The sequence below is a fragment of the Amblyomma mixtum genome, chromosome 4, assembly GCF_055824585.1.
Source record: "Amblyomma mixtum isolate Tamu chromosome 4, ASM5582458v1, whole genome shotgun sequence".
In the NCBI taxonomy this organism is placed as follows: domain Eukaryota; kingdom Metazoa; phylum Arthropoda; class Arachnida; order Ixodida; family Ixodidae; genus Amblyomma; species Amblyomma mixtum.
The window spans coordinates 139,167,985-139,191,980 of record NC_143015.1 but is presented as its reverse complement, the minus strand read 5'-3'; the positions used below and the strand labels follow the sequence as shown (position 1 = coordinate 139,191,980).

The 23,996-nt window shown below is 48.1% G+C and overlaps 1 protein-coding gene across 1 annotated transcript; it reads right to left on the bottom strand.

Annotated features, from left to right (window-relative positions):
• Window positions 1–487: 487 nt before the first annotated feature.
• On the bottom strand, window positions 488–23,511 carry LOC149348462 (uncharacterized). The gene is made up of 11 exons (XM_089588113.1): window positions 22,971–23,511; window positions 15,834–16,036; window positions 12,897–13,083; window positions 10,985–11,116; window positions 9,894–10,018; window positions 7,850–8,017; window positions 6,935–7,076; window positions 5,583–5,734; window positions 4,248–4,425; window positions 2,164–2,383; window positions 488–868 (listed from the first exon to the last, which is right to left on the bottom strand). The coding sequence occupies exons 1-11, from the start codon at window positions 23,110–23,112 to the stop codon at window positions 703–705; spliced, it is 1,815 nt and encodes a 604-aa protein (XP_089444239.1). The 5' UTR covers window positions 23,113–23,511; the 3' UTR covers window positions 488–702.
• Between the last annotated feature and the right edge of the window lie 485 nt (window positions 23,512–23,996).

Sequence of the window (23,996 nt, the reverse complement as noted above, 5' to 3'; positions counted from 1 at the left end):
GATCTAGTCCCTTACAAGGGGCCGGGTAGCTCCGGTGCTCCTCCTTGTAGTAATCGGTGATGTCTTTGAATGTAAGGGCCAGATTGTCTGATTGGGAGTAGGCTTCCAAGGACAGGGAGATAGCCCGGGGAGAGAGTGCGCGGGCGGCCTGATCGGCCTGTTCGTTTCCCTGTAGGCCCTGGTGACCGGGGGCCCAAATCAGGTTGCGTGGAGTTCGATCTTCGCATCGGCAGCTATATTCCAATATGCGCCAGGCAAGCGGGGGAGCCCAGCCCAACTCATAGTTCCGACATGCCCCTCGCGAGTCGGTGATGATGTGTTTCGACTTGGGAGTAGTGAGAGCCAGAGCAATGGCAATCTCCTCCGCGTGTGTAGCGCTGTAGGTGTTCCTGGTGCTAGCGTTGGCCCCATCGTCCAGTTTCTTGAACAAGCACAAAGTATCATCCCGTCATTGTCGAGAAAATAAAGAGAAGCTACAGCCAAGGGATGCAAAAGCGCAGAGATTTTATTTACAAAGGTGATCGGTGAGTTCTCAAAGCTTGTAAAGAGCAATATTCTTAAATAGACGTCAATAGAATGTGACCATTACATAACTGAACGCTGTGACTTGTCCTAGTTTAGAACATTTTTTTTTCCCTTCATCTTCGCATTCATTGCATAAAAGTCTGCCTCTTTTATTTGGTTTTCTTTCGTTGCAACGCGTTATGCTGCGGAATTTGGCGGTGCGACGGACTCCTGATTATCTTCTATGATCATTGCAGCTGCCTTGTCCCCAATCATCAAGACAGGCGCGTTGGTGTTTCCAGTTGTCACGGCAGGCATCACCGAGGCATCGGCCACCCGAATTCCGGTCAGTCCTCCTTTCACCCTGCAAACGAAACTTTTACTTCAGTTGAGGCTGCAAAGAAGTGGTCTGATCTGTGGAGTTCAGTACGTTTGGCACTGTGTTGAACTCGGGTTTAAGGGTGTATTTGTTCTTCTGGCACTGAACACTGAGCTCTTAAGCAGTCATAGATGCAGAAACATGCTAATTCCGTCAAGGATTTCCGTTTCCGGTTCAGGCACACTCATATATCGGCAACGCTGTATTCAATCTGTTCACGTTCTTGCAGACAGGTGTCGGCGAGGCAAATTTGCCCTTGTACCTTCGGCCAGATTTCGTTAATTATACTTTGAATGAAAACTTAAGAATCAACTTCATGTCCGCGACGGATAGCTAATTTCGACCCGGCAGTAAGTGAAGTACGCCAATATTATTAAGGATAAGTTCTCCGGAAGTGTGTGATGAGAGGCTAGTTGGTAGGGCATTCTGAAGACAAAACTGCATAAAACTGCATCCTGTCTGCATCTTTTCTGTGTCCTGTCTCCTGCATAGTTTCATGTCTTGAGTAAGTTCTCCGATATCATCTCAAGACATTTTTTAATTCTCTGTGTATAATAAAGGGTAAGAGTACTGTTCGAGCCTTCTTCATTCCAGAGTTTTTTTCCCCCCTTTATGAAGAGTTCAACAGTTTTAATTATAACAAATAACCCTTTAGCTTAAAGCTCGTATCACGTTAGAAGAATTACTCTAAACAATTAGTCGATCTGCTCAGAGAAGTTAATGATTATGAAGGAGAAACATCACAGCAAAACGCTCAAAAGGAATGCCTACCTGAAGAGAAATAACTCCATAATTGTAACGCCTGCAACTCAAGACAACGATATGGGTTACTCTAATGGCATGGCAGAAGACTTAGCTCCTCTGTTTGCTTTCGCTCTACCCCTTTCCGATATGGCTACAAAACAAACGATCTTTCGTTTTGATCAGTGGTAACAGTTTTAACGCGATAACGTTAAGGCTCTCGTTTTTCAGAAAACCCGGCGTCATCGTTGAGGTTGCCCTCTCTCCCAGCAACCCCTCGCGACAGTCCTTTACTTAGCTGCCACCTCACACGATGGGCAGTTTTCTCACAATCCGGTAAGCAAGTTTCCACCTGCCACAATGGCAGGTTGTGATGACACTAGGTCACGTGACCTTAATGGCAGGTTAGTCACCTGCTTTTGCCGATCACCTGCTTTTTGATCGAACCATCATGTCTAGCCATTTTTCCTGCGCCTCTACATCTTGTTTCGCTGTTTCAGCGTTCGGTGGCACAGAATGGAGGGAAGTTCGGCGCGTACCTGAGCCTCTCGTCGACCACCGCCGTCTCGTGGTTGCCCATGGCGCATGTGCTGCACACGTGCATGGCGGGGAAGGCTGTTTGCCGGACGAAGCAGTCCAGGTAGGAGGAACTCCAGATGGGACCGGCGTTTGCACATGGAGGGTACGGCACGCCCCACAACTCGGCGCCGATCCCCTTCAGGGCCTCCGCCTCCAGGAGCTTCTTTATCCTCTTGATCCCTGCACGATGAAACCGAGAGCCAGCTGTACCTGGTATGCTGTTTGCAAGGCCGTAATGTGGCCGCGAGATTCACACTATTATTTCTTATTAGCATGGGTTTTGTCTGGCCTCCAGCTTGCACAGTAAAGACAGGAGCTGCATCGGCTCTGATATGCTCTTCGGCGGTGTTTATCGTGATTTAAGCAACATCTTGTGCGCTGACAAGAACGCAACGCGGAGAGAGGTACTGCCAACTTGTTTAGGCAGAAGGACGCCATAGAGTTATTTTAAAAGCATTTTCTCGGAAAGCAAGTGGCGAAGGAAGGCTTGCCAGCTTCTAAAATGCCTTCACGAGACGGAACTACGCCGAAAATAATAACTGTTGCAGCTAGAGACTTTTCTGCGTGATCATGCGAGTGGTGACAGGGCTGCTAGACCACAGATGTGACACAAATGGTCGACCTTTGATTATGTGTGTGCCGCTTCGGTGAATAAATCGCCGGCAGCATTGCGCAAGGTTAGCCTCGAGGGTAACATAGAACAGTTTCAACCTCCTTTTCCACAGATAAAAACACAGCACAGATAAAACAGCAGGAAAAAAAAGGAGAAAAGCAGAACTAGCTCTGTGTGCACAGAAATGAGAAAAATCTCTCTGAAGTGCTGCGAATATTGATCGCAAAGCATACCTGTCCGCGGAAACTAGCAATACTGTTGTCACCTAGTGATGCAAAGAACGGGGACCAGACATTCTTCATGTGAAATATATTAATTGCGATCAGTGGGTGCAGTCAGCTTTGAAATTATGGGCTGGTAACAAAAAAAAATGTGACTAGTTCTCATTGCGTGTGCCTGGTTACTGCTGCAATACTGTTTACAGCGTCCTGGATTAGAAGTTACTACAGCACAGCGCAATCGCGCTACAAATGTTGATGCAACAGGAGAACGCGTCGCCTTGATGCCTTAGGGCATCGAAAAAGTTCAAGACGAATCACATGAAACGTTTAAACGCTGGCTCATCGCATCGGCAGAGAGTGGGTTTTTTCAGGGGCTACTGCCCGCATTTTTCCCCCTTACCCCACTGAAACCCAAGGCAATACGAAGTGGCGCCTTTGAGAAACCACATCGCAATGCCTCAGGTTCCACACATGTTAGTGCACGTTGAAGATCCCGGGGTTGTCGAAATTGTTCCAGAGCTTTCCACTACTCCACCCCTTTCTCTTCTCTCATTCCCACCTTCCTCCCTTCCCTCAAGGCGCGGTTGAGGTGTCCCCCGAGAAACAAGACGGTTAATGCCGCTTTCTTTTCCTCAACACCATTTTGTACCGAAAGCTACATTGGCCACGAACTTGCGATTTCTCTGTGGCGGTGCTGCGAGGAGGCACTGAGACCGACCTTGAGCCGTTGCCTAGCAACCGCCGCAGCTGGCGGACGCTGCGCGCCGCGCCATCTGGCATGACGTCACACCGGCATGAGCCGCCGCCGCCGTCTGGTATGACGTCACACCACGCGTCTCGCCGTTGCGCTCGCTTTCACTACGTATATCCTGGCATAGCCGAGCTAAGCCACTGCCATTTTTTTTTGTTTCTAAAAACCACATAAGGTGCCTCCACTTTCACACTAGACGCTTATGCCTCCAGCGTGAACAGTTGCGTATCACATCGGCTTGACCTACTACGAAATGCGATGAGATATTTCATTCGTCCGAAATCAGCTTACAGGACGCCTAGATGCAGACCACTGGACACAGCCTGCCACTTTAGATGCCTACCGTATAACGATTGCCATCTTTAAAAAGTTGGTGAATGGCAAATGCCAGGAATAGGGTGACCAGTTTCACGTTACCCTGTTATAAGTGGTATATTACATTAGTGGCGTATTACGCACCCTTAACGGTCCTTTTCACGTCTTCGTTGTTGGACAAGAAGCCAGGGTCGATGAGAGGTTCGTCCAGGGGATTCGTGGTGTTCAGCGACACGCTGCCACGAGACTTTGGCTGGATCATGATTAGGGTGGCCATAAAACCGTTCTTGCCCTCCATCGGCTTGTAGTACTTTTCGTACACCTGGGAACGTGCACAAACACTTGTCCAATGAAAAACGAAACTATAGATTAACTTCACAGGTCAGTGCTTTCGCGTAGTGCAGCCATTTGCTATTTGTAGAGTTCATGCTAACGTTCATCTTTGCCGGTCGAGACAGTATCCGGAATTACGTTGTGCTGCATCATTTTGTAACCAGAAGTGCTATAGATGCTTTATTCGGTTCTTTCATGTATTGTCCCTGCGTTCTCCATTTGAGAATAGAAAACTGCACATCCAGTATCCCGTCACGACCAACTCTAAGCACAGTTACCGCAAAAAAAAAAACGATTTTATGGATTTTATACTTGTGTGTAACATAGTGAAATTACCTCTCGAAAGCATCTTCTCAGTTCACCGCTATACGCACTCAATTTTTTTCTAGGAACCATTTTCTTTTCTTATCCGGACAGCCTGTCCCGCCTACAGCAGCCAGAGTATGACAAGGTTAGTTGTTGAGAGAGTTGTTGACGGTATACCATAGCTACAGCGCGACGAACGGGACGTTGAAGAAAGGAACACTCCGTTGCACAGCTGCCTTGCGCCCCTGCGCGTTCATTTCTTTTATGTCCCGTTCGTCGCGCTGTAGTTATGGAAAGCCAGAGATGTTTTTCGTCCATTATTGCACGTACTGTGGAGCATCGAAAGACAAAAAAAGTCAAAGGATGACCAGGAGAATTCACCAGAATCTGGCTGCAACTCATCAATACGATAAGGCACCTCGTACAGATGTATTACTATGACTTCGGTGATTGTGTCCGAATGTCCGGCCATTCGTATTCTCTTCACATTTTGAGGCCACACAAGCCGAGCGGCCGCTGCTGCTAAAAAAAATGAGCATGAAGTGTTGAACCTTGAGTTCGCGTCCTCCAACAGGCATAACAAAACATATAGGCATACCATAAACGCATAAGGCGTAAAGACAGGCATAACAGTTTTCCCTGCTATGCATTGCCTTACGAGACAGGGCGTGAACCGACAGTCGCAAGACTCGTCACCTCCATCATATAAAAACACTGAATGCATTCTTAGGCCTCTGGCTACATATAGGCAAACAATCCGATAATGGCTTCGAAATCTGTACTGTCGCGCTACCACGGCAGTGTTCCAACATGCCACTCGTTCGAAGGTCAACAACTCACTTCCTCAGAGACTTGCGGCGGCTTCGGTGGGCAGTGACCAGGAAATAAGTCCGTGAGCACGGTCTGTATGTCTGGGAAGTCGTCGCCATCCTTTCCGTTCTGACTGCTAGAGAAGAGGAGCACCTCGGTGCCACCCGGAATTGCCAGAACACCTGCAGCACAGAGATGTTGTGGGAACGCAAATGTAAGTACACGGCCAAGGAAACAACAACTCTTATTAGCAAAAAGTGCCCATGCATTGTACACCGACTAAGCAACACCGAAAGCTGGGCGAGTTAGTTAGAATTCATGATGTTCAAGTTGAAGTTCAGACCTCTGTCCGTCTTTCGTCTTCCCTTGGCACTATTTCTCATCAACTTTCTCATCAACTTTCTCATCAACTTTCTCATCAACTTTCTCATCAACTTTCTCATCAACTTTCTCATCAACTTTCTCATCAACTTTCTCATCAACTTTCTCATCAACTTTCTCATCAACTTTCTCATCAACTTTCTCATCAACTTTCTCATCAACTTTCTCATCAACTTTCTCATCAACTTTCTCATCAACTTTCTCATCAACTTTCTCATCAACTTTCTCATCAACTTTCTCATCAACTTGTACACTGCCGGCGGCAGACAACACGGCATGGTTGAAAGAAATGTCACTCGTAGAGCAGTATAGACGTTGCGATAGAAGTGAGTTTTACGTCGCCAATCACTGGCCTAGAATTTTTCGCACACTCAATAATGAGTGATGCAAAATTGGCTGAAAATCTGCCCAAGGATGATTTACTGAGCGCTATTAACTCATTTTTCGTACCAGCTCACTTAACAACATTCGTAGCTGTTTCAAGTGAAAAAGATCTGGTCATTAAACAACGTATTTGCTTCCTCTCCTTTGAAGTTAGTAGGTGTGAAGACTAGGGGCTACAGCGCTTGGTAGCTTCCTGTGCCTCTAACATCTATAACGATAGGATGTGGTTACTTTAGACAAATTACCTCCGGTTCTATCACAAACTTACAAATAGCACATTGCGCACAACAAATGTGATACCGGACTGAAAACAAATCAGTGCTCCTCATTGTGTACATTGGCCTTGAATCACAAAACACAACCTAAAATGGCTTATGGCAAGCACTTCCCGCATTAATACAACAGTATACAGTGCTTCGGAAATGCTATCGTCGCAGCTTCGGCGTACGTGTCTACTGCGACGAGAGTCTCTTGAAATCTTTCCTCTCGCATCTCTGCAACTGCCCTCTGTCTGCACGTGGCAGTGATTGTAGCTCAACTTAAGCCAGTGGGCAGGCCCGTGCACTTTTCACTCTTCATTCAGTAATAACCACAGCAAGCACCTCGTGCTGTCGTACCTGTCCTGTTGTGAGTGTACTCCAGAAGGGTCCCGAATTTGAGGAGTCCCACCTCATCGCGAGGCGTGGTGACCACGAGGCCAGTGAATACCACGTGATCCTGAAGACCACGACCCACGGGAAGGTCAGCCACTACGGGAATCTGCCAAACAGCACAAAGGCGTTACACAGAAGAACATGAACTCTGTTTAACAGCCGCTTCAGTAGATTGAGCTAATCATTACGATTGGTATGAAGTGGAAACCGTCCTGCTTGGTACTGTCCAAGATTGGTACAACCGCTTCGGCTCTATTGTTGCGAAGTGTACAGATTGATTTAAACCCAGAGGTCATATTACGTAGGACGCCCGGTATATTCACCCCCAAGCCGTCGACAAGCTCTAGGCCTGCGTTTTCACTAGCAGCGACGGTGAGCGGCATAACATCAGCCATCGACATCCCTTCTGAAAAATGCCTGTCACTGCGCATCACTTAATGAGCTCCACCGTCATTGGCCAGGTCAAGTGCATCGCAGCCCAAACTTCTACAGATTCCGAATTACCCGTCTTACACCGGCTGCGGAAACCGTCCGCCATCAAAGTTGCTAATTCATCACTTACATGAGCCTCCGGCGCCCTAAACAGTAAATATGTTATTTTATACTGAGTTTTTTTTAGTGAAATGACACGTTCACAAAGTTAATTCGACATGACATGCGCCTCAGCGAGCAGAAAAAGAAACTTAGTTGAGCTTGATTACGTCTGTGACAACGCGTATCTAAGTCAACACCATCTTGTGAACTGCGGACTAAATTCTTCGAAAATATCTCCTGGGAAGTTGCACGGTAAATTATACGCATTATCACGTTGCCTATTTCAAGCATGCTTAAAGAAGGCGCTAGGATCCTGTAAAATATTTGTACAAAGAAGCTACATACCTTAAGGCGTTCGAGGTCGTCTTTGGGTCCTACTCCAGAGAGCAGTAGCAACTTCGGCGAGTTGATAGCTCCCGCAGACACAATCACTTCACGCTTTGCGGCCACAAACTTGAGCTGGTTATCTTTCATAAAATGCACCCCTGATGCCCGTTTTCCATCGAAGGTTACCTTCAAGGTCATAAAAGAAAAAACATGCACAACAACGTCCTGAAGCAAGCTCGTCTCAAAGACGTCGTTCGAGTCATCCTTAAAAATATTCAGTGCTGGTCGCTGAAGATTTATCCCGAGATTTATTTGCAGGCGCTTTTGTTTTCTAAACTTAAAACGAAAAAAACCGACCCTGTACCTGGCACGAGTGACACTGCTTCTTAGCGTTGCACTTTCAAAGTTCTAAGAAGTAAAGTTTATGAAGTAAAGTTTATGAAGTAAAGTTTATGAAGTAAAGTTTATGAAGTAAAGTAAGTTTGTGAAGTAAAGTAAGTTTGTGAAGTAAAGTAAGTTTGTGAAGTAAAGTAAGTTTGTGAAGTAAAGTAAGTTTGTGAAGTAAAGTAAGTTTGTGAAGTAAAGTAAGTTTGTGAAGTAAGTAAGTTTGTGAAGTAAGTAAGTTTGTGAAGTAAGTAAGTTTGTGAAGTAAGTAAGTTTGTGAAGTAAGTAAGTTTGTGAAGTAAGTAAGTTTATGAAGTAAGTAAGTTTATGAAGTAAGTAAGTTTATGAAGTAAGTAAGTTTATGAAGTAAGTAAGTTTATGAAGTAAGTAAGTTTATGAAGTAAGTAAGTTTATGAAGTAAGTAAGTTTATGAAGTAAAAGCAACATGTTGATTGGCGGAAACTCAAAGGCATATCTCCGAGATGGACTAAACAAAAATGTAATGTTGAAATAGAACTTTAAATATTTGTTCGGAGAGCAAACATTATCAAATACATATCAAGTAACGATCACTATCAGAAGGTTTTCGCATGTGGCTTTGTATGTTGCCTGGTGAAACCTAAAGGAAACGAGGGACAATAACCGCAGAAAGGGCTAGGTAGCTTGTGCAAAATATGTTACAAAATAGAAGTTTTATAAGTGGCAAAACACCGAAGCAGTCCGAGGCCTTCTGAAATCATTTCCATTGCTTGTTACTACAATCTGTATTGCAGCAGGATGTGCAGGGAAAGGTGTAGTATCTGTTCTGACAAGAGATGTCGAGCAGTAGTAGTAATAGAAGTAACAAACATTACTGAGGTAAAGCAGTGAAGCTTCATCCCTGCTTCTATTATTGAGTTGCCGTCCCCTGTCAGTATTTGTAGCCGACCAATAAAGTGCATATCTATATAGAACTGGTTGTGCATGGCACTTTGAAGTGGCGGTAGTTCTACCGGAGCCCACGGAAGTTTGAAAGAGGAGATGCTTGTGACAGTGCAATTTCGCATGCTGTGTAAATAATACGGCTGACAGTCACACAGTTAAGCTACGCCCGAGATCTTTCTGAAAAGAATACTGTGGCCTCATCAGGAGGATAAACTCTCCCCTTCTAAGTACTCTGGCTGTCCTCGAGGGCTTCTGCCAGCCTGTTCGTTCTAGGAGTCAGATCAACGAGTGTCTTGACGTATGCAGGTTACTGCGGCCATCTTGGTCTTTGTGAACACAATGGTTATGTCCGACGCGAGTGTTCCATAACATGAAATAAGTCGACCAGCATACTGCGTGCCGAGAGAGCACAAGATCGTTTGACATCTACCGTGTTCTGTCTTTGAAAGGAAAATGCTTCACATTCGCTGCAAGTCGCAGAAGCTGTGAGCCAAGACGACAGAGGGAGTGCGACCCGCTGCTGTCCATAAGTCAGAATAGATACACGTGCGTATAACCTACTTTTTTTTTGTTTACAACTCCAAAGGAATAGAGCTGACGCCCGGGGATTTTTGGACGGCTCCGATGAGAAAACTTTCTTTGCGTCACTCTGGATTGTAGATTTAGCAACACTACGAATTTGTAACGTTGTGCAAGTACCTGTCTCCGAGCCAACATGTAGTGTTCCGGGCACGACACTGACGCAGGTGCTTACCTTGGTTGCCAGACTGCGCAAGCTGACATGCAAGTTTGGACGTTTGTCTTGCACAGGCAGCAAGAAGCATTTGTTGGCACTCTGACGCGTCCCATCGGCTACGTTGGCCTCTACTCTCGAGTACCCTGCGAGGAAAGCCAAGGCAGCACGCGCGCAAGGCAGTTGGCATCTTGAGTATCTGCCATCCCCGTATTCTAGGGAAGTGTCTCGCAGCGCCGTGTGTATGTCAGCGAAAGAATGCATTCTTTATAGATGGAGGGACGAGACGTTTCGTCGAGCTCAGTCGACAATGAGGGCTATTTTTTTTTAACATTTGCTTAATCGGTATACTGCACGTGTTTCTCGTTGAGCATGGCAATATTTTTACATTTTATGTGAAGCACATTGCTAGAGCTATGCCCCACGCCGTCACCGTGGCTGTACGCGTCCAACCACGTGACACGATGACGTCACACCACGTGACACGATGACGTCATGATAGATGAGAAACAGGTCCCCCACCTCGCGCCGTCGCTCAGAGCTGTACGCGACCAACCACGTGACACGATGACGTCATGACAGATGAGAAACAGGTCCCCCACCTCGCGCCGTCGCTCGGAGCTGTACGCGACCAACCACGTGACACGATGACGTCACGACATATCGCCGTCACGCGCTGGGAGAGGGAGAACGATTCCATCGCACAGACGCCGGAATGTCCTCCAGCGGCATTCCCGCGCATTTCGAACGCGCGTTCACACTCTGTAGGTGAAACGCTCGCTCCACCGGGCAGGCGGACGCGGCTTCCGTGGCAATCCAGGCGCTCACCCAACGCGCGTCTCGGGGTTAGTCGGCGTTCCGCTGTAGCCATGCCGTTGTCTTCCCCCACGACGAAGGCTTCTAGTGGTATTAAAATTACCACGTATTCAACCAAGGAAAGCCATGTATTACCAAGCCTAGCCATCAATATGCTTCGCATCTGACAAGGCTTAACCTTAGCTAAGCCTCAGCCATTTTTTTATAGCAATTTCAGCTGAACCTCGTAACTAAATTCGAATGTCCACTTTTTTCTTATGAGTACTCCAGTGCATTGAACGTGGCTGGACACTCACCAGACTGCCGCGGTCCGTTGTAGTCAACGTACAGGTACCCAGATTCCTGGCATGCCTTCAGGAACGCGTCGCTGAGAGGAGTGTGGCTGTTGGCGTAGTTGATGGGGATCTCGCCCGTCGTGCCGTGGTACTCTGCACCGTAGACGTGGTATGTTTCAAAGTAACACTGAAGGCAAATTGAAGTTGGCTGTATCGGTTCCGTATCACAGAGACCACTCCCAACGAAAACGGAGCTGTCATAAGCTAGAAAATACCGAAAAAAACTAAGTACAGGGGGCGCCACCATCGGCTGATATAGCAAGTAAAAATACTTGCGTTAACCCAGATTTTTGCTTCGCGGATCTCAGATGCTACGCTTCACCATCTTAATGCAGCCATGTTAATCCATCCACGTTAACGCAGACATCACGCGTTTGGACGATAAGGTAGTAGGAAATTTGTTTTTATTAAATTTTCTCAACAATAAACGAGTCTTGATGGCGGAAAAATGTAAACGTACTCAGGAAGCCCTTACAAGAAAAGTTTAGACAGAAGTCTATAGACTATATAGACAGAAGTCTATAGACTTCTGTCTATATAGTCTATAGAATGTATATGAACAAAAGTCCATAGGAAATACAAATGCCATAGACAGTGTATAGATTTATGACCATACACATTTAGTAGACTTTTATGTATAGACAGTCTATAGACTATGAATAGACAAAAATCAATATCTATAGGAAGTCAATAGAGTCAATAAGAAGAATAAGAAGACAATTTTTATAAGGGAGAGCTTAACTATAGTATCAATTTTTACGGAAAGCAAGAATTCGATGGAGTTGGCCGCAGTGTCCCTTTACGGATAAAATTCTCGGCGAATTAACCATTTCTCGGCGAACTAAACCACCACCGCCCGGAGACCACAGCGGACCTAAGGCGGAACGCAGAGCCGAACCCCCCAGAAAGATTCTGAAACTTCTTATTCAAATGGCCTCCAGCAGAATAAAAACATCTCCATACCACTGCCCCGATCGGGATTCTAACCAGCTCCAGCGCAAACAGACTAGCTTCGTTCTCAGTTGCCTTACACCACTCGTTCTTCGCTGCAGCCTCCGAAGATAAGTCGGCCGAAGATACAAGATAAACGTTTGTACGCAGACAAATGGTCCGGCAAACCTCAGATAATTCAGTAAGAGTGGCGAAGCACGGCCTTTTTCAGACCTTGCGCTCAGTGCATACTTTCAGATTCGCTCTTACCTGGCTTCCATTCTGTTTTTTTTTTTTGATTAGCTTGGACTCAGTACTGCGGAGTTATATAGTGTAGCAAAATGTAAAGTTGGTAGACGTTCATTTTGGGTGGAAAAACAGCGCGAAAGGGACGGAAGACAAAGATCAAGGAAACCACTCTCGTCCGTGTTGTTTCCTTCATCTTTGTCTTCAGTCCATTTCGCGCTGTTTTTTCCACCAAAAAAAAAAAAAAGGAGTTATACAGCCTCATAACGACGACGAATCATTGTTGCATTCCCATTAACTTAGCTGCCAACGGAGACCACGTCCGCTAACGGAGGCCAATATTCTGCCATATTGGCCTCAATCGTTGTAAAATATATGTAAAATATGAAATATGAAGGCGCACTTAAAATTTTGACCCACAATCTTGAGCGCCATCCTATGGAAAGGCTTTGCGCGTTCCATTTGGATAGGCCTCAAAAGACTACACGGGCACGTTCCATGAGCACAGCCAACTGCACTCTAGTTACCAGCTGTTTTCCCCAGTTCCCACGAGTATGGTAGCCAATTGAGAAATGCCTGCATAACCTTACCGCCTTTCCTTTGAACTCGCTCCCTGACAGGCTAGAAATTCTGCGAATAGCCATTCTATAAAACGCCGTGACTCGTCTTCAGCAGCAGTTAAGGACACTGTACTCACGTCCGGGGTCCCCGATGTAGTAACTCTCGATATTTTTGAAGGAGGGCAGTACGTCCTTGTAGCTCCAGCCCCGGGCGCCGTACACGGCCTCCCAGGTGTCGTAGTCTTTGCGGTTGCCGCGCACGAAGCTCATTGAGTTGAGGACGCTGGAACCACCGAGGATCTTGCCTTGGGTCAGGCCGGCGCGCTGTAGCAAAAAAAAAAAATGAGCTGGAGAGTACGGCATATAGCTAAGACCATGCTTCTAAGTTACACAACACGTCGTTGAAGAAAGAAGCACAACGCGAAAGATTTTTTTATCGGCGCATTCTTCAGAAAATATAAACCGAACGCAGCCAGACTCTGCCCGAACTGTGCCGTCTTAAGGCATGCAACACTCGCGGTGGTGCACGCATGCGCACTAGCCACAGGCGCAAACAGTAAGGAGCATGCCTCTGTCGGATGCGCGATAACGCACCCACCCTCTCACCTACTGAGTGCGCTATAAATGCACATGCTCAAGAAATGGTAGAGAGAGGGTAAGCATATGTTGACAATCACAAAGTGAACAAGAGAGGGAAATCCTCAGGCTGTTTGCCAACGTTTCGGCAAAGACGAGTCCTCTTGTCGAAACGTTGGCAAACACTTAGCTTTCCTTACCCTTGTTCTATTTGTGACACGCGCAGTTAAGTCTTCACTGCCCCCTTGCTGCATCCACACTTCACTTCGGCCAGCCCAGCCATGATACAACATATAGACACCATCACAAGCGTTCTTTTATGCGAAGCATACTACTTTAGCTACCACTTCAGCCCTTCACCGTGGTCATGCGCCTCCAAATCACGTGATACATGACGTCACACCACGTGACACGACGACGTCACGACAGTAGAGAAACGGGGGTCCCACCTCGCGCCGTCGCTGTGCGCCTCCAAACACGTGATACATGACGTCACACCACGTGACACGATGACGTCACGACAGTAGAGAAACGGGGTCCCACCTCGCGCCGTCGCTGTGCGCCTCCAAATCACGTGATACATGACGTCACACCACGTGACACGACGACGTCACGACAGTAGAGAAACGGGGTCCCACCTCGCGCCGTCGCTGTGCGCCTCCAAATCACGTGATACATGACGTCACACCACGTGACACGATGACGTCACGACAGTGGAGAAACGGGGGCCCACCTCGCGCCGTCGCTGTGGTTGTGCGCCTCCAAATCACGTGACACGATGATGCCACACCACGTGACACGATGACGTCACGACAGTGGAGAAACGGGGGCCCACCTCGCGCCGTCGCTGTGGTTGTGCGCCTCCAAATTACGCGACACGATGATGCTTCGCATTCTCCAGGCTTAACCAAGTTAAGCCTCAGCCTTTTTTTTAGGACTTCAAATCTAGATAAATATGAGGCTAATGATAAGCTAGAGTAGATCGTGGGAACTATTCTCTTCCAGAAACTTGAGCAGGTGCCGGCTCGTAGCGTTGTCCGTTAGCCCACAAGGACAGGTTTTCCTTCCTTATAACCTAAGTCCAACTTTCTGTAGTCTTTTTTGAAACCGACGTTCCTGGGCACGTCCGCAAGCCTCATACAGAATCCTCCCTGGCGAGAACCTTCGGGATTCTAAGTTTACAGAATGTATTCAAATACAAATAATTTCGAAGAAAGCTGTGTGGATCGTAATAGTGGTGAGCGCTGACGTGCTCTGAAGTGTACGTTGCTTAATGCGCGTGCCCACCCACATATAGCAGGACACTGCACGCTTGGTTCTCTCCATTATGTGTAAAACAGATGTCTATAGTTTCACCTTCCGGGTTAGGACGCAACACAGGTTTCTGAAGCAGCAATAATAAGGAAAAAATGACCGACCCAGCTCACGGTTGGCTTTTTCTACTCCTGGATACGATGTAGTAGCATATGTAGAGGTTTTTAACTTTATGTAATGTTTTTCTCCTTGTGCGGCTGTGGCAAAAAAAAAAAATCGCAGATTGTCCCTTCTCACCGACCCTGGTGTTTCTCACCAATAGTTTGATTTGGATTTGGGGAGGTTTAACGTCCCAAATCGACTCGGGCTATGAGGGACGCCGTAGTGAAGGGCTCCGGAAATTTCGACCAACTGGGGTTCTTTAACGCGCTCTGATATCGCACAGCGCACGGGTCTCTAGAATTTCGCCTTCATCGAAATGTGGCCGCCGCGGTTAGCATCGAACCCGCGTCTGTCGGGTCAGCAGCCGATACCATAACCACTGAGCCACCGCTAACATTGAGCCGTATATCCCCATGTTTCCTGTCCCGTCGTTGTGGTAAACTCCCTAATATAGAGCAGAAAGCAAAGTATTCCCTTTTCTTCACATTTTATTTACATTTTTCCAGTTTTTAATTTTGTCATGTCCTTGCCAATACTATCATTTTTCCGTTTATTTCATGCCCGTGTTCCTGTCCGCTCCTTTCATACTAATGCATGTGCTCATAACTGTACCATTCTCTTCCAATGGATACTGCCAATTGAACCGTTAAGGAAATTAAAATAAACGCATTCGAGATTTACCTGGGCTAAACTACGCCTATGTTGCTTCACAGCTCCAATTATACCTGTTCATATGCGCAGTGACCGTGAGCACGCAAAAACATCCGAGGAAACGCAACTTCGAAGCAGCAGACGGCAGCTTCAGCGACTCTAAAAGAAGTACTTAGGACTTACGAATTGATGCCAGTGCAGAAAGAAGAACCAAACTGATTAATGGGCGGCTAAGCTATGTCACAAGCGAAGAAAAAAAAAAAGGAGTGATCAAGGCAGAAAGTATTTTTCAATACCGTTGATGACGTAGCTTCGCTATCTGCCCGGACTTTTAGTTTTAGTTAGCTGTATTTCTGCGTGCATCAAGTGCGCGCAAAACGTCACTACGAACCAACGCTGGGTGCTCTCATAGAATGTATGGATAGACTCACTTGGTTTGGAAAACTGAGGCAGGCGTCTTTCTGTGGCACGGTGCTGAAGCCCCAAGTGTTCTCCTTGGTGGCCAGGAAAGGCGCGAAGAAAGGAATCTGCTGCAGACCCGTCTCTGGTCCGCCAGCCTCCAGCAGAAGCACGGTGCGGTTGGGGTCCGCGGAGAGCCGGTTGGCGATGACGCTGCCCGCCGAGCCACCGCCGACTGCGCATGCGCGACAACAGCGGTTTTTACAACCACAGTTGTACGGTTTTCCATAGGGGTGTGCGAATATCAAATTTTTCGAATACGAATCGAATACGAATACTTGATTCCGAATATCGAATCGAATATCGAATAATCAAGGACAGACGCATTTAACCACTACAAAACATTTATTTGAGCGCCCAAGAGCATCACAGTTCAACTATCGATGATTAAATGAACACAAAAGGTGTGTGTGGCTGCACAAAAAGTATCAATGTCTCGAGCATTATTCTTAGAGGAGTGGAAATAGAGAGGATGGCTAGTACACAGCATTGATTAAGGCTAGTTTGCCATCAGCACAAAAGCGCGTTGCTGGGATGAACATAAAAGGTTGTCATGAAGGAAAACCAGCTGCTCCACATTGTCAGGCAGAAGTAGTTCCCTTCTAGCTGAAACGACTCCTCCAGACACAGAAAATGCCCTCTCACTTGGCACTGACCTGGCACAAAAAAGCTCAGCAGCGCAGTCAGCTACGGCATGGCCCTTGGAGGAAGGAAAAATTGGAATGAAGAATTTTCCTTCATCCATGCGCATTGCTCTGGGCGCCGCCATGTTATGTCTCGGTCGATAGGACTTGCGGACTGAAATGAACGCCGGTGCTCACAATGAATATTCGGCTAGGTACGAATACTAAAAATATAATATTCGAAATATATTCGAAAATTTCGAATATTCGCACACCCCTAGTTTTCCAGGATCTGGTGCGGGAATTTTGGCTTATTTGTGCTCGGTCGTTGATTGTGGACAGTTAAGTTAAACGTGACGATTATATTCACCATTATTGATGATGAAGAATTGTTTGCTTTGAATCAGTAGTGAGTTGTCAGTGCAGTGAACATAATTGTACGTGCAGTGCAATATAAGACTTCAATTTCTTTTTTAGAAGCTGTCATATTAATAGCGTATATAATGCATCCGCGTCTGTTACAAAGGCACTTAACGGGAAGAACGAAAGTTCAGCACTGACTGATTTTGCCAGTTTGTGCTTTAGAAACTGGAAGCAAGCACAGTAATTCTGGAAGCAGATACCAGATTTTAACTGGAAAAGCAGGTGACTGAGCAAACTGGATCTCGTTCTTGAGTAAAGGTAACGCGCAAAAAAAATTAGTTTCATGTCGCCGATGGTCAAGTGCGTAAAAAATGTTTCATCTAAACCCTTTGTGCAGGCGTAAAGAAAGGCAATTAGTCTTGCAGAAAAATAATCTTCTAAAAAGTACTGTAATTTCGTGCTATAGTTGAAATTTCAACTTGTAACCAAGGATTATTGACAGAAACAGTCAAGGGCTCTTGTTATCGCCCGTTTTTCGGAGATTGACATGGCGCTAGAAATTCGGAACAGAGCGGCTGTAAAAATAATGCTGGTTACAACGCCAGTCGACACCAAAATAAAATGAAGTGCTACCTACCAAGGCAATTGCATCAAGACCCCAAAAGAAAGCGCCCCAGTTGCGACATGAATACCGCTAAATTCACCTGAACCATACACAACTGCGCACTCCCAGAAACAGTCGAGTTCGATACCTACAGTTTTCTATACTGCGTTGAAATGGTTAATGTGAAAGTATTGTAACACTGCGCTCCACCACTGGTACACATCATATGTATACTTGAATTCTGCGGTCGAGAGAGAGATGTACAGCGGAAAAATTATATCCCCGGTCAAGAGCAGTGACCTTTTGCTTCCTGTTTCTCACCGAGACGTTTAACCAGACGGACGTCACATCCTTTTGGTCCGCGATAACAAGCAACGGCTCCGCAATTTAATGTGCCATCGCCAATGTGTCAACGGCGCGTCTTATCTACTTTTTCTTTCAAACCACGCAGGATGTTGCCGCTCACAGCTGCCTCCGTGGGTAGCTCTTCTCACCAGTTAGAAGGCGCAAAAGGGTGATCCACTAAGTGAGCATTTAGGTGCGCACATGTTGAAGCGACAAAGGGTGCCCTGTAAAGGGATAATTACGGCCCTCAAAAGGGGGTAGTAGGGTTTCACACAAGTTCTTTATCTTCCTTCCTTGCACCAGGGGTGCCCCGTCATAGACGGTCTTCGATGAGTTACGATGCAGGGATAAAGGGAATACTTGAAGTTTATGTACAGATAATTACAATCACAAGTTAAGGCACTGGAGACATATTAAGCAGCAAAAAGACAAACAACAAAAGGTGGAACTGGCTAACACTAGGGGAGGCCCCTACTCGGCATAGCCGAAGATGCATAGCACCCGACCTTGGCTCAGAACCCTTTTTCCGGCTCCGGGGCCCGTTTTTAAAGCCCTAAAGGCCCGGCCCACATTTGGTAGCTTCCAATCATGCCACCCTCGTCATACGATTGGCTCATCGAGAGCATGGCCAGCCCTCTAGCCTCCGTAGGGCAAAACACCCTCTCCATTGCAAAATAAAAATAAAAACAAACGCACAGTCGTGCCAGCCAGTGCCAGCATGTGCGGGGTAGAACATTCTATCCCTCCAAAATAAAAGTAAAAACAAACACAAAACACTCGTGCGAGCACGTGCCGTCCGTTTCCTTAATGACCCCCCGACCTTGGCGTCGTCTCGGAATTGGGGATTATAGGGCTTAAGCGGGCAGTTACCGCTGTACTGCCACTGCGAGCTTGGACCTGCGTTCCAAGGCGACTTAGCCTTCCCAAGGCTGTTTAGTCGGCGCCTCTCCGGTACCCGGTCAGTAGTGTCACCCAACTCGGGCCTTCGCTGCTCGCGGCTAGCCGCGCTGTCGCCGGCTATTCCTCATCTCTATTGCCCCCCTCGTCAACGGCGCCCTGACGGCAATCTCGCATTCTTGTTCGAAAAGGGAGAGGGGAGGCCACCATCTCTATGAGAGGGAAGTTGTTGAAAGGACACAATAGACCAGGGGCGCGAAAGCGAGGCGCGGGTCGAGACAGGTGCTCGTCAACGGAATGCCTCATTGTAACCTTTCGACAACAACCCTTTACGCTGTATCTCGAAAGCAGGTGGTGACCAGCGGGGCTTCAGGTCCACGCAGATTTGGGGGCCAGGCCCGCATATCCTTTCCAAGAAGGATACAGTGGAGGGCTGCTGACAAACCTCCCCTCACGCTAACCCCCTCAGGCAGCAGGGCAGGAAGCGAAAACGTGCCTGTGCACGAGAGTTTTTGGTTGGAAAATATCTTCCTGTAAGTCAGCTTTCCTGCAATTTTGCAAGGACAACTTGCAAAATTGCAGGAAAGCTGACTTACTTATGTCTAGGCTGGTGTCCGCTGAGACGAGGGGATCAAGACAGGGGGGGGGGGGGGGGGGGGGGGGTCGTCGTGTGGCCGCTCTTCAGCCCCCAAGCTGCCACCGCTCTTTTGCCTAGCCGACGCGAATCAGCCCCAAAGGGCGATGGACGCCCGAGCGGCCCGAGCGGCCCGGCGCCTGCGCGCGGGCATCGTTCCAAGAAATGTCATTCTTCCCTTCGAGCGCACCCCACCGTCCCGTCCCGTCGAGGGGGGGAGGTCCATTGAAGACGGCAGCGGCGGCGTACTGAGAAAGAATTAGCGGTAGTAATGACCCCGCACGCACTACGGATCCCTTACAGACCTTTTTCAGTTTTAGCCTCGCTCCCAGCGCGCCGAACACCGCCATGTTGCTTTCCTCCTCTCTGGCTGGTTCGGAAAGGCGGTGTCCGTGCGTCCCGTGCGTTCTCTGCGGTTCTCCGTGTGTACCGTGTGCGGTTGCTTAGCTGTAGCAGCCCGATTTGGGTGTATGTGCGATTAAAGCTGAAACGAGGGCTTCGGGAAACCACTGCGCAGTCGTCTGTGGTTCAAACAACTACAGGAAGCGAAGGCGGCTTGAAGCGGAGCAGTGTGAAGAACACAGAGCCACGGCGGCAGTGCGGTTGCGGGCTGTTTCAGCTACACATACCTTACACGCGAGCACCTACTACTGATCTTGCTAAGATATGTGTCGTCTGTGACCCTTGCAAAATCAAAACATAAGTAATAATTAGGGCAAATGATGCAGCAGCACTGCGGGTTACGTGAAACATTTCTGTTATAACTGCCGACACTGGCGACTGATTATTAACGACAACGGCACTGTAAACTTAGCTATCTGACAGTACTTGAAAGCCATGATGCATTGCACAAATGCCACAGCTGTTTGCTTGCAGGAAATATCAATAAACCAGCAGGACTTAAAAAACTGAAGGCCGCAGCTTTGACGTGTCCACCTTGCATCGTGACACCTCATGCTTTGACCAAATACTATTTTCAACTGACGGCATAATGCAAAGTGGCGATAGTTTAAAAAAAAATGTGCCTATTAGAGACGTGCAATCAGCAGGCGCGCAGTGCGCACCCGACCACACGCACGCGCTTTTTCGCTCTTTCGGCATAAATCAGAGGCCGCACCCGAGACGGACCAAGCAGATACGCCCCTCAGGAACTGTCGCAGCAGGTGCACCAGTTTCGAGTGTATAAACTACATCGCGTTCGAAGGCCACATGCCTCTCTACTACATCTTTTTCCGAGTTTAACGAAATCTCAGACGACGCGAAGCTTCAAATCCAGCTTCCTCTGTTCCTGCGGCACTTTGCTTCGACGCGCGCGGCGCCGACGGATGCACTGGCGCTCCGAAGAGCGCGGCCACACACTCGCATGTTCACCCTGTAAGAGTGGACCACCCTACATTTGCACGCTTCACCAGTTATTTTACCGTTAGAACGAAATAATCAAGAAATTTATGCAAAGCCAAAAGCCGCAACAGAATTCTGTGCGCTTATGCGCTCCAGCGGTGCCTTCTCCATGTAGCACTATACAGAAAGTACCATTTTTTAGGACAGTGCAGAGGGAAAATGTAGTGAAAGACGCGGTCGAACGCAGCTTTAATCTGTTCGTGTCACCGGCGCGACGCAGAGCAGACCACTTGAGCGCTTGACAGCAACACTGCTGTGAGCTCGGACCGGAGCGGTTTTTCTTTTATAATTATAACTACAACATAAAAGCGCTCAGCAAGTTTCGTGCTCGCATTGATAAATGTCTTCATTATAGATACCAGAAAGCCGTTAAATTAATTGCGCACACTGGCGTAGCAGCGGGCCTCCAATGTCGATTTTCAGCACAACTTGCAGGGAAAAATCCGCGTCGCCGCTCGCCGAAGCATGGGCCATTTTGTTCACAGCTGTTCAGTGCATACAGTGTAACACTTTTCAGGTCAAAGTCATGCAAAAATCAACACTCAGATTAGGCTGAACAGCGCGGCGAGTACTCGCTGCCTGTATTGCAGCGGCGGCCACCCAAGCCAACATGGCGGAGATATCGGCCAGACGCAAGGCGGCGCTGCTGTCGAAAGATGGCCGCGCGCACCTGAAAAAGGTCTAGCGCAAGTTGCAGCAGCTAAATGGTGGTCTGACAGGGTAATTCATCGAAGTCACCATCGACACCATCTTGACTACGCCAACTGCAGGACAAAGGCCTCTTCCACGTCTCATCACTTAACCCTGTCCTGTGCCAGCTGCGGTCACCTACCCCGGCAAACTTCTCAATCTCATCCGCCCACCCAACTTTCTGCAGCCCCCTGCTATGCTCGCCTTCTCTGGCCTGGGTAATTAGGTGCCTACAAATTTAAAGAGCAGAAGAGTTGTCCGAGGTTAATTAGGTCCTCACGAGTCGAGGGTCCTAAAGAGTAATTTCTAACTCGATCACTGATTGGCAGAGTTCAAGAATCAGTATGACTACGCCCACTGCATGCCAAAGGCATCTCCCAATTTCTTCGAATTAATCCGGTCCTGTGCCAGCTGTAGCGACTAAAAACTGAAGGCTCAAAAGGTTTTGGTGTTATGGGTTTTAACGCCCCAAAGCGACTAAGGCTATGAGGGACGCCGTAATAGGGTTCCGGTTAAATTCGACCACGCAAAGCTTAAGGGAACAAAAGTCTGGGCTATACTGAGACTGGGGAGCGCTAGGTTCTAGACAAGGAACCGACACACACACACACAAAGGTACAGGTGCGGCCAGAATAATACGGAGCACAGGAAGGGTCGCGGAGCAGCGGAAACGTGCTTATGCGCGCTGCCTAGCAGTGGCGAGAGGAACTATCTTAATTTGGACGCGGCGAGATGGCGCTGGTAGCACGGACCCACTTTTTTCGCAGGCCTATCAACATCACAGCATATAGCATGCAATCCCTTGCTCTATGATCGACTGATACTCTTCTGACAGCTCCATGCGCTTCGTTGCCCCGTTTCTCGCATCGAGGAGCGGCGCGCGCTGTAAATGGGCGCAAGACGGCCGTTTTGGCATTACGTGTTATCTCGGCCCTTCAGTCCACGCGGCCACCGCTTTGCAGTTTAGTCGACGGCGCGCGACACCGAGGCTGAAGTGAGCACGCCTGGATGAAGGCAGCACCTGGTGGTGTTGCCCGAACCAGCTCAGCATCTTTCGAACAGTGATAACGGCAGGGTTGCAGCAAAGAGGGGCTCGGCGGCAGGCACTCCCGCTGCGCGGGGATAGCCAGGTGTGTCTTTGTTGTACTGATAGGTGGCGCTTAGATGCAGTTTCTGCTATCTGGCCGCCTTTCGCGTGCTCCGTACTATTCTGGCCGCACCTGTACAAACGACACACGAGCGCTGCTCCTTTGCGTATGTGTTGGTTCCTTGTCTAGAACCTAGCGCTCCCCAGTTTCAGTATGCACGACCAACTAGGCCCTACAAAGCTTCACTGACGTTTGTTTGAGCTATAACAGTAATTAACGTGAGCACTGTAAGATTAGCTTGACGCAATTTAACTGCGATAACAGAATGCGCCACAAAACCGAGCATATCAACATAATCCAAGCGTCGTTGTTCGTCAGTGTTCTTGAAACTACAATACGGGCGAAACCACACAAATTCAGCACAGAAGAAGCGAGTGAAAACACTCGGGAGAAATTGAACATACCTATTACGTAGTCGTAGGAGTCCAAAATCTCGGGATCCTTGGCTCCCAGCGTCAGTGGCACGTTTTGGCACACACCGCGAAGACCGACGACCAGTACCGTCGCCGTTACAAGCGGAACGGTTTTAAAAGCAGCGCCAATCATGTCTGCAAACTCGCGCTGAGGTCACAGCGCACAACAGCGGAAAACCTCACTGCATACAACTGCCAAAAAAAAAAGACAAAACCTAACAAACGAAGCAACAAAGGTAGCCTAAAACGCGGCACTACTGAAACTAGGACGAAGGGCGATGTTGCTTCCCAGCACAGAATCACGCTGTGCGAGCCTGTTCGACACGCCGCTTGCTGCCTATAGTCTGTTACGGAAACGCCGCGACACCATTGGGGCCCGCACGAACGCAAAGCTGGCGACGGGATGGGTTGACGAACCGATATATATGTAGTGGGAGGGTCCTCCCATTTCTTTTTCTTGTTTTTTTTGCTCGCTCACGCTACGGCTCGTGCGAACGCATTTTACGAGATACGAGCATCTCGGCTTAAACGGCGCAAAGGCTGGCAGCACAGCGATGGTTGGAAAGGGGGGCGAGGATTCGTTGTGACGCGTACGCTAAGGGGCAAGGGGGTGGAAGGAAAGGGGAGAGGACTTCCTCTGTGCGCACACGCGCGCACATGTGCTTTCCCTCTCACGCTCGCTTCAGTTCCGCTGTGTTCTAGTATAAAGAGCCGCGCAATGCGACAGCTGATAGCGAGGTAGCAGCTGCTGCCAGACCTGTAGGCCGCAGTTTTGTCTCCCCCCCTCCCCGCCCCTCCGCGCGGTCATTAGCGAAATGCTTTTCTTTTCCTTGTTTCAACGTTCAGTTGACGTTGTCATCCCATACAGTAGACAATGACGCTGAACCAAGATCCAACATGCAAAGATACTCACTGACGTTGTACGCGAGTTCAACGGGTGTCTGTTGGCAATGTTGGCATGTTACCACATGCTGCATTCAGATTTTTGTTTTGTTTTGTTCCTGCGGTTGTTATGCC

Excerpts from the sequence above, each read along its gene's own strand:
- LOC149348462 (XM_089588113.1), bottom strand. The coding sequence starts at position 23,112 with ATGATTGGCGCTGCTTTTAAAACCGTTCCGCTTGTAACGGCGACGGTA. Across the intron at positions 8,018-9,893 it reads TGCGCAGTCTGGCAACCAAG|GTAACCTTCGATGGAAAACG; the intron begins GTAAGCACCTGC and ends ATGACCTTGAAG. Across the intron at positions 2,384-4,247 it reads CGTGAAAAGGACCGTTAAGG|GGATCAAGAGGATAAAGAAG; the intron begins GTGCGTAATACG and ends TTCATCGTGCAG.